Source organism: Lepidochelys olivacea (assembly GCF_965140295.1).
Source record: "Lepidochelys olivacea isolate rLepOli2 genome assembly, chromosome: 11".
NCBI classification, from domain to species: Eukaryota; Metazoa; Chordata; order Testudines; family Cheloniidae; genus Lepidochelys; species Lepidochelys olivacea.
The window spans coordinates 60,285,310-60,296,227 of record NC_140421.1 but is presented as its reverse complement, the minus strand read 5'-3'; the positions used below and the strand labels follow the sequence as shown (position 1 = coordinate 60,296,227).

The 10,918-nt window shown below is 45.8% G+C and overlaps 1 protein-coding gene across 1 annotated transcript; it reads right to left on the bottom strand.

Moving 5' to 3' along the window:
- Window positions 1-8,049: 8,049 nt before the first annotated feature.
- On the bottom strand, window positions 8,050-10,027 carry FZD7 (frizzled class receptor 7). Its single transcript, XM_084642608.1, has one exon. It carries the CDS (start codon window positions 9,875-9,877, stop codon window positions 8,195-8,197), a length of 1,683 nt encoding a protein of 560 aa, XP_084498734.1. The 5' UTR covers window positions 9,878-10,027; the 3' UTR covers window positions 8,050-8,194.
- Window positions 10,028-10,918: the final 891 nt, after the last annotated feature.

Genomic DNA, 10,918 nt, shown 5'->3' with positions numbered 1-10,918 from the left:
TGACTGTCTTCAGTAGAAATTCTGTTTTTTAAAAAGGTAGCTTTTTGTCCATGAACATGCTCTGATGTATTTGTAAAAAAAAAAAAAAAGGTAAATTATTGACAAGAAAAGTAAACTCTGATGGAGCTGTGTGGGTGGTGTACATGTCTCGCTGCAAAGAGATTTAGTAAGGCAACGTGGAAAACTTTTACCTCAGGCAGCCTAGATTTCTCTGTATTTCAGGCCACAAATGAAAGAAGTGTCACCATCTCAACTTGGTTCCTACTGGACATTTTCCTGCCTCAACAAACTGCCACCTAATTTACCTACTTGCCAGCTCTACTGAGGAGAAAACCAGAGGGCAGAGAAAGGTGTGTGTTGCAGGTTATGGTAACATTTGCACTGCACAATTAACTGTGGTGAGGCACCCCATGACAGCACAGTTCTCCAACACAGTTACAATATAGCAGTGTAGTCAGGCCCTAACTGGATTTAAGAATTGGGCTGAAGCCTTGGACATCTCCAATGCTTTTTACTGGATCTAAACACATAATATGGTTAAGTCTTGTTCAAATGCAAGCTGGAACTTAGGGCTTGTCTACATGAAGCAGCAATGCACACTAGAGGGGTGTGATTTCTAAAATGTATGCTGACTGGCTCATGTAGGACCTGCTGGCACAAACTAAAACTTCTCTAGTGCACATAAATATACAGTACAGCACTATATTAATGCAGACTATGGAACTTTTAGTTCATGCCATCAGCATCTATATTGGCCAGTTATTATGTGACACACTGGTGTGCGTTAGAAATCACAGCCCTTTAGTATGCATTGGTTTTTGGTTAGGTATAGACAAGCCCTATGTTTTAAGAATTCTGAGGAACAACAGTGTATAGTCGAGTCCATTGATTATGTAGTACAGAGATGACCTAAGATTGGGGTGAACTGGAAGAGCTGTGTATATCTCTAAATATATATAACACCCGCACACATGTCCAAATACTTATCTCAGTTACTCAAATACATGGGTGTAAGTGAGGGCAGAAATTAGCCCATTATGTTTGACCTGTAGGAGTACTTTGTGACTCTTATTCGCATGCATGGTACAGTTCAGGGTACTTCTCTGATTACCTTGCAATAGCTTAGGTTTCTTTACCCTCTAGTACCTTATATTTGAAACCTGGCTTGGGTGACACTGCTATGAAGTTATGTGGTCAGCCTGCCTAACATACATAACTTACGAGAAAAATACAAATAATTAATTCCCATTGGAGGTCTTAATTTAGCTGTCTCTGGAATTGGGCCTATTAACACAATGCAGCCACTGAGCGGACATCTATCAATGATACTTAAATGGCTCGTTACCATTGGATTTGATTTCCTCACAATCTTTAATGTCCTCACAACATACTTAGGAGGTAGAGAATTCAATTGTCCCCATTTTGCAGATGGGAAACTGAAGTACAGATAGGCTAAGGGCAAGATTTGCAAAGGTATTTAGGCACCTAAAGATGCAGAGTTAGATGCTTAACTCCCTAGTGTTTAGGTACTTATGAAAATCCTACTGGGCACCTCTCTGCATCTTTAGGTGCCTAAATACCATTGCAAATTTGGCCCTAAGTGATTTGCCCAACACCACACAGGAAGTCTGGGGCAGAGCAGGGATTTAAACCCAAGTCTCCAGCTAGTGCCCTAACTGCTGGACCATCCTCTCTCTGTTTGAGTTTGACATCAACCTTGTTCTTCAAAAATATCCCTGTTGACCTTGAGCTTTTATTAAAGCACCTAACTCTGACCATATGAGAAAAATAGACATTTGGAAATAACTATAGCCCATTATATAAACTGACAAGGGCACTGCTCCTCTCCTGTTTCTTTGTGGGTCGTGGCAGCTGGTTCCAAGCGCCTCTGCAGAGCAGGGGTTGTAGGAGGACTGTATCCCTTTCCTAGGTGCCATTCTACCCCTGGGATCCACAATTGCTACTAGCAATGTTTTAGCATGGTTACCACCACATAGTTATTTCTGAGAGCCATGCAGCCAAAGCCTTATTGTATAGACTACTCCCCTGTGTAGTACACACTGTCTTTCCAGCTACATTTGTAACAATAACATGCTTAAGCAAAGTTGAATCTTGTTACAACCAAGCCAAATTGTGACCTGGGTTGGCCAGTCCTCATGAACATGGTGTTGCTAGCAAAGTTCCCCTGACTAACCTGGAGAGAGATTTTTACAATTATAGTTAAAACTCTAGGCCCTCCCTACTCCAGCTTTTCATCCGTATGTTTCCTGACATGGTTTAGCTGGTCAGAGTGGAGAGGATCAAGCTATGTTGGAACAGTGTTCATGTCTGCCATAGTTTAGACAGAGCTCTGTTTGGCTGCAACCATGGTGACACTATGTTTAGGCATGTTTTTTAAACAGTTGGAGAGCCACCTTAGAGTTGACCTGTACAGCAGCGTGGTTCTAAGACGTCTGTCCAAACTAATCAGGAAAACCCTGCTAGAAACAACCTTTAAACATGGTTGGAGCGGTCACAGTTCTGCTCCCGTTGCAAAATAGTAAACATGTGAGAATGCTGAGCCCTGATGTGTTTGTTTTCCTTTTATAGTTTGGATATTGTGTTAGTTGAAATTTGTCACTTTTAAGGGGGTATTTGGGAGCTTGCCCTAAACTGTATTTGTTTTTTTTCCCTCCTGTATTATCTTATACAGTATCAGAGCTGCCAAAACCATGCATTTATGTGGGCATGAAACAATTATCCTGGTTTATACCCTCCTGTATTATCTTATACAGAATCAGAGCTGCCAAAACCATGCACTTTTGTGGGCATGAAACAATTATCCTGGTTTATACAGAGCAGTCTCTTTGGCACTATTCTACCTCAGTGAGCAGTCATAATGCTGAAAGGGTGCCTTAAAGCCTTCCCTTCAGATTCTTCTTTCCTCTCCAAGCAACAGATTGAATTTTTGTCAGCCAGATTCAGGGTTTTAAATAATAGCAGTAGATGGCAAATGTGAGGAGCATACTGTATACAACGTAGATACAAAGGTCTGAAAGGAAGTGAGAATAATCTACAGAAAGTGACAGCTACTCAGCATACAGGCTAGCACTTTTGATTTTAAACTCATGAGAAAGTATAAAAAATGTTTATTGTTGCCAGTTGCCAAGTACAAAGTTGTGTGGTTTTCACTGACATGCAAACCTGTTGGCTGTGGTTGAAGTATTGAAAGACAGGGTATTCCATTAACAAATATAAAACTGGGGTAGTATAAAAGCACTTATTTACCTGTAGACAGATATATACACACACACATACACACACACGCAGATGCTGCTGGCTGTGGGATTCAAAAATGCTGTAGGCCTTCCACTTTACCAGCACTTTAGGCAAGTTCTTTCTTATTCAAAGCAGCACCGGTGTACTGTCTGAATATTCAAGGACATAATGTTTTGCATTTGTCATGAAAAGGGGGGGGGGGGAAATGAATTGATCTTAATACAGTTTGGGTAAAAACATAAATGGCCATACTGGGTCAGACCAGTGGTCCCTCTAGCCCAGTATCTGGTCTTCTGAAAGTGGCCAATGCCAATTGCTTCAGAGAGAATGAAGAGTACAGGGTAATTATTGAGTGATCCATCCCATCCTCCAGTCCCAGCATATGGCAGTCAGAGGCTTAAGGACACCCAGATCAGGGGTTGCATCCCTGATCATCTTGACTAATAGCCTTTGATGAACCTATACCCTATGAAACTTGTTCAGTAAAACCAGTCATTGCTAAGATTCATGTGTAGTGGAATGCTCTGTATCTAAAAATACCTGAGATCTTTAGTAATGATAATTATTACTTGCCACAGTCTTGTGAGGTGAGAATTCCTGCCTACATGAGAACTGAAGGTGAAAAGTGTAAAATATCTGAAATTTCTGTTAAAATTGAGAAAATATTAATTGAAAGTTGGTACTAGAGATCAATGTGGATTTTCTTTTTGTGATTAGCAAAGGTCTATTCCCCCCCTCCATGTCTTCAGGATTGGTTCACAAAATATCAAACTTTTAAAATTGCTTTAATTCCATCAAAGAAGGTAGGGCCAGTGTGATATCAGGCAGTGGTAACATGCTAGTGTAACCTCCTCTTCCCAAAGAGATTACAAGGTATGGTGGTAACATTTTTGCTCCAACAATCCAGGTACCATCGTTGCTTGCAAGTGTGATAATTGTTTCTACTACAAAACAAATTCTGTCCTGGTATGAGTCATATCTGCTTACAAGTTAATGCAAATTGCTCCCTTTTACACACATGTTGAATTTGGCCTAAAGTTTCAGATTAAATTTAGGAGAATAGCTGATTAGAGTTTAGTATAAGTGGTTTTAAATACAGAAGTATTTCTTAATAAGGTATATCCAGTCAAATAATTGCTTTAGTATTAACGGTTTCAGGAGAGAATCACCACATTTTTCTTCTCAGAAAGATGCTCACAAAGTTGTTACTCTGTGCTTGTCTCTGGTATAAATAAAAAGCCTTTCTTTGAAGTTCTTTCTTCTACTTCCTGGGCAAAGAAAACTATTGGACCTAACTGCAGTTTCATATTTGAGTAACAACTTTTAAAGGTTGACCAGTCCTACTCATCACCTAGGGTGAAGAGCAGAGAAATAGGGAGACTGTTTAGGTATTCAGTCTGTTTAAATTGAGTGTTTAGCTGTTTGACACATTATGTATTAATTTCAGATTTTGCACTAGAGCTATGAAAACAGAGTATGACTTAGGCATCATTCATAAGATTGCTAATGAGTTCCTATTCTTTCAAAGTTCTTACTGCTTCAGCCACTACAGACGGTAAAGTGATGGATTTATGGGAACAAAATGTTTATATAGAAAGGTTCAGGTTTCCTAAGTGAACAGAGTAAAAGCACTCTCAGCAGTTACCAAAGATCATCATGTCCTAGGAACAGTTTGAAGAGGTCTAACTTGACTTGTAGTAGGAAGCAGAGGAAATCTGATAGAAATGAATGGTTCTGGTGAACAGTTAGTGGTGTTTTAAAATCATAAAGGTGTCTTTTGTAGAGCAGCATAAATGGGCTTGCTCTGAAGGTGACCTGACACCACATTTTATGCATCTTAAATGCAAAATTTTTTAAAACGTTTGAGAGTACAATGTTCAGTTCAGAAAGTGTCCTAAAAGAATGGTGCATCCATTGTTCCTAAGCGTCAGTGAATAAGGGCCTGTGGGGCCAGGAGTTTTGGCCAGGTCTCCTAGTAAAGTCTGGGAGTACAAGATCAGTCCACATCATGAGATGGCTGTGGCCATGTATAAACTCAATATATTAACACCCCACCCCCCACAAAAAGCTCTCCCCAAGCCTGTAACAACAAAAAGACCCACAAACCTAATTTAAGAACTGGGCTTACTAAAATCTCATCCTAGAAGCTGAAAAGTGAAGTTGAACAGAGTAAGTCAGAAGACAGATAAATCCAAATATTACTTTGTCACTAATACTTAAGCAGATCTGTTGCTAAACAAAGTTCTGTGATTGTAAAATCTGTGTGGATTTGGAATCTGTCATATCACTTTGCCTGTGGAGCTCATACAGTTAGGGATCTGCAGAGTTCAATTTAGTGAAAATAAGTGATAGTTTATGTATGAGATGTTTGGTATTGTCAACTTTCAGATTACTATGCTAAAATATCCCCACCCCCCAAAAAAACCCCACCTCCATCTGCTGCCTAGACTATTAAAAAATTAAAGCAACTTCACCCCAACAGACTTGGAAAAACAAAAACCAGGCACAGCTGCAGGGGCTTGAGGAGAATAACACCCTCCTCCACTTCCATTAGGAAAGCTATTTAAAAATGGCTTTTTTTCTCCCAGTGACCATTAGAAGAGTTTCAATTCTTACTTGACCGAGAAACACCTTAAACCATTAGTCAAGCTACATCTTAGCAAAGGTGTGGCACTTTTCAGTCATAGATCTCAGTGTGTAAGGGGTGGGAAAGTATTATCATCCCCATTTTACAGTCAAGGGGAGATCCAGGAATAAACATTAGGCATGGCTGGGATATAAGCACCACAAGGAGTTCAGGAAGGGCAAACGCATTTAAACCAATAGCCTGAAAAAACTGGATCTTTCTTCTATTGCTAGAAGTCACAGTACATCAGAAATAATACTTTGGAGCCTTGAATTTCAGATCTCTTGTGTATTTATCTACTTTACGTCCCTCCCACCCCCCAAAACAAGGCCTAATTGGAGTGGTGGAGCTTGTTTTCTCTCTCTCCCCTCTCCTCCAATATACAGAATACATAAAACTAGTCTAGAGAAAGAAACTTTGTATTTAAAAAAGAAAAATCAATTTATTTAGTGATCTGTACATGTGATGAAGTGTGGCCTCATTCAGGCCTTCCAAAACTAAACAAAAAAAATCAAGTAAAAATGTATAAATACATATATATTTTCTTACAAAATGTGACATTTACAAAATATACATACTGCACTTGTCTTACAGTTTTTCATGTGCACATTATAAAAGGCAAAACAAATCCTATGAGTTTGGGATCAGATGTACTGGAGGATTTGACTGATGTGATATTTCCTTCTCCCCCAGCCCAAGCTACTGTAATGCCCACTAGACAAAAACAGTCTGTTCTCCTCACCCTGAACGGTTTTTAAAATTTCATTTCAGTTATCTGCTCTTCATTATAAACAGCAATTACATACTTGGGGGGGAAGTTAGGGGGCAGAGCTTGTTAAATATCCTTAATTCCCTGATTAGCCTTCAGGCAAAAATAAAAGTCAAACTCTTTAGATCATAAAGCTAAAAAGTAGTATTTCAGATATAAAATTATGAAAGTCAACCTAAACATTTAACACATAAATGTAACATGATAGAAAAGTTTGAAAGAATAAGTCACTGGTCACATATCAAAAGGAATATGAAGGACTGTGAAGTTTAATTTCTTGTTATTCAGTTTCCCTCCTCTGACAGAGTTTCAGATAGATTACTGGGAACTTAAAAGTATCTAAAACAAGGTGACCAGTTCCATCTTAAAAAACAACACTGCACCACTGTTTGTTACTGTGCTATTTAGGGAATTAGAGGACAAGGCAAATTGGCACTTCATGGTCTAAACTATTCTCTCCCTCCTCCCCCCCCATCACTTTGCTTTTTTAGTGTACCCTAGAGCAATCCAGACGTAAACAGCAAAGAAATAAGGCTTATGGGAAGGAAGAGAAAAATTTTATACACTTATCTTACATATCTGAATGCAGTGTGTTTTGTCAGGTGTTCTGAATTAAGCTTGTTTAACAAAAAGTCTGGCATTTCTTTTAGCTAGAACAGAAACCCATATTGGACAGTGTATGAAAACATCCTGCCGCCTCCTTTTTCATAAAAAATAATGTTTATCGACCTGTGCTGGTCACATCCAACGTTGAATTTTAACGACTTCTTTTTGTGAGTTTGCTCATAAAAACCGGTCTCATGCTTATGCCTTTCCACAGAGAAAACACTTTTGTTTCCTCTTTGTCTCCTATAACAAAGGCAGGGGTGGGGTGGGGGGGGAACGTTTGGCTGAAAAGCAACAAGTCCTGTCTTTTTAGAGTATTAAATAGCAACTCCCTCCTTCAAAGTAGCAAGGTTCCCCCCACCCAAGTTGGGATTCGCTTTGATAAGTGATCGTTAGATATAAAAGCAACCCCCTCTCTATGACAGAATATGGGACGCTCAATAGCACGTGATTATAATTGGTCGCTTCTTTTAAAATACTCACGTGATTACTCTGGGTTTGAATGAGAAGACAGTAAAATAGGACTCAGGAAATTAAGCCAATGTCGGCTGCAGTCTGACCCCCACCGAAGTAAACTATGATTTGACCACTTCTTGAGTCAAAGTTTCATTGGTCCACACTTTACATCGGTCACAGCACAGCGGATCCAGCTTAACCTTTTGCCCAGAAACTATAGGAATTATTTTTTTAAAAAGGGAACTTCTTGCAGGGAAAGAGCTCCCCACCAGCAATCTGAGAAGGGTACTTACTCTGCGCTTTTCAACTTGGCTGGCAAGAAAGCCACCAAGTCACTGTCTGAGGATTTTGTCTTCGGCAAGGCAGAGTTAGGAGACTCCAGGGAGCCCTCTCCCAGTCCTTCAAGAGTCACTCTAGTGTCTGTGTGGCTCTTCCAGGAGCACCAGCAGCCGGGATCAGGGAAGAGGAGCAAGGTCTCATCATACGGCGGTCTCCCCTTTGCTGCCGCTGCTGAGTCTGTGGTAGAAGCGCCGCCAGGACTGGAGGGTTTTGCCGGACCAGATCCAGAAGCCGGTGGTGATGCCCACGATCATGGTCATGAGATACTTGATCATGAAGACGGTGAAGTCCGGGCTCATGGGGGCGAAGTGGCCGGGGCAGGGCACGGCGTAGCTCTTGCAGGTCTGCAGCAGCCAGGTCCTCTCCCAGGTCTGGCGGAAGGCCTGCTCGTAGAAGTAGCAGGCGATGACGATGGTGGCGGGCACGGTGTAGAGCACGCTGAAGACCCCGATCCTCACCATCAGCTTCTCCAGCTTCTCCGTCTTGGTACCGTCGTGCTTCATGATGGTGCGGATGCGAAAGAGGGAGACGAAGCCCGCCAGCAGGAAGGAGGTGCCGATGAAGAGGTAGACGAAGAGTGGGGCCAGCACGAAGCCCCGCAGCGAGTCCACGCTGGAGAGGCCCACGTAGCAGACCCCGCTCAGCACGTCCCCGTCCACCTGCCCCATGGCCAGGATGGTGATGGTCTTGACGGCCGGCACGGCCCAGGCGGCCAGGTGGAAGTACTGGGAGTTGGCCTCGATGGCCTCGTGGCCCCACTTCATGCCGGCGGCCAGGAACCAGGTGAGGGACAGGATCACCCACCAGATGGAGCTGGCCATGCCGAAGAAGTAGAGGATCATGAAGAGGATGGTGCAGCCCTCCTTCTTGGTGCCCTGCGCCACGGTGCGGTAGCCCTCCTCCGAAAAGCGCTCCAGGCACACTGCCCGCTCCTCCAGCAGGAAGCCGGCCACGTGGGCCACGGCCACCATGAAGTAGCACCCCGAGAGGAAGATGATGGGCCGCTCCGGGTAGCTGAAGCGACGCATGTCCACCAGGTAGGTCAGCACGGTGAAAAGGGTGGAGGCGCAGCACAGCACCGACCAGACGCCCACCCACAGCCGGGCGAACCGCACCTCCTCCTCCTTGAAGTACATCAGCCCGTGGGGGCGGCCGGGCTCGCAGGGCGCCCCGCAGTCCCGCTCCCCCAGGAAGCGGTAGCCCAGGTAAGGGGGCACCTGGAGCTGCCGGGGGCAGGAGAAGGCGAAGCCGGCGTGGGGCGGCGGCGGGGTAAGCAGGCCGGGCAGGTAGGGGGTGGGGTAGGCAGTGGGGCCGCCGGCCCCTCCTCGGCCGGGGGTCTCCGAGGTGTTCTGGCCCACGCAGATCTCGCCCGCGCCGTGCACGGGGAAGTTCTCGCAGCGCAGGCGCTCGGGCCACTGGAAGCCGAACTTGTTCATGAGCGCCTCGCAGCCCTGGCGGGCCCGCTCGCACAGGGAGCGGCAGGGCGGGATCGCCTGCTCCAGCACCGTGCACACCGGCGCGTACATGGAGCACAGGAAGAACTTGAGCTCGGCCGAGCACTGCACCTTGACCAGCGGGTAGAACTGGTGCACCTCCAGCCCGGCGTCCTCCTGGTTGGTGTGGCCCAGCAGGTTGGGCAGGATGGTCTGGTTGTAGGCGATGTCGGTGCACAGCGGGATAGAGATGGGCTGGCAGAAGCCGTGGTCCGGCACCGAGATGCCCTTCTCGCCGTGGTACTGTTGGGCCGCCGAGCCCGCCGGCACCCCCAGCAGGGCGCCCAGGAGGGCGGCCAGGCCCAGAGAGGCAGCCGCTGTCGACCACATCGCCGCGGCAGCTGGAGAGAGCAGAGGCGCGGGGAGCCGTTCAGAGCCGAGCGGCGGTCTGCGGCCAGCACATCAGGGGCCCCGGGAAGCCAGCGGGGGAGGGTCACGCGGAGACAGGAGGAGGAGGGTGCGGACGGATCGCTGCTAAACCAGCTCCGTGAGCCCTTGGCAGGCGCTGGAGAATCCTCGTTCAGTCCCAGCCGCACGTCTGCCGTCTTCCCTGGGTCCAGCGACTCTGTTCCCCCAGCCCCGACCAGGCAGGGTCGCCCCACACGCGAAGTTTCCTGAGATGCGGGGGGGGAGGGGGGGAGACAAAACACCCACAAACCTAGGCAAAGTCTTTCGCCCGCTCTGCAGAACGTCCCGTGGCGGCGGCAACTCGCTGGCTCCGCTCCCCGCCTGGCTGCTCAGCCCTAAAGCCTGGGATTTAGGTTATAGTTAAACGGATTATTACTTCGCCCGACTGATCCGTGTATTTTACTGGGGGGGCTTAAATAACTTTTAAAATCCAATTACTGCGCGATCCTCCCTCCGGCTCCAACGGTTTCCCCTCTAGACTCCGAGTCAGTTGGCAGGGCCGCCGAAACGCGCCGCGCGGCCGCGGGCAGAGTCCGAGGCAAGGATACAGCAGCCAAGGGAACCTCTCCTCTAGCGAGCGACTCCTGTCCTGTAGAACACAAAAAAGATACATATATGTCTGAGGATTCCACGGAGCCCCGCCCCTTCTCCATTCACAAACCGCACAGCAGGCGGGGCTTAGAACCTCAGCTCCTGCCAATTGCAGCTTCTGTTGGCTCCAGAGCTCTGCTCAGAATTGGTTAGAACAGATTAAAGGGGTGTGGGGAAGAGGGAGGGCGAGGAGGAGTCTGGACTGCGATGGGAGGGATCTCAGTTGAAAAGTTGAGAAAAACTTTTCCCCCACCTGTTAAGGGGGCATGGGATAGTGGCGAAGGCGGGTGGGGTGTGGGAGAACTGTGCCTGAAAAGATCTGTCTTTTCCCTCCCAGAAACATATTTATTTACTTATTATTTATTTATTGCG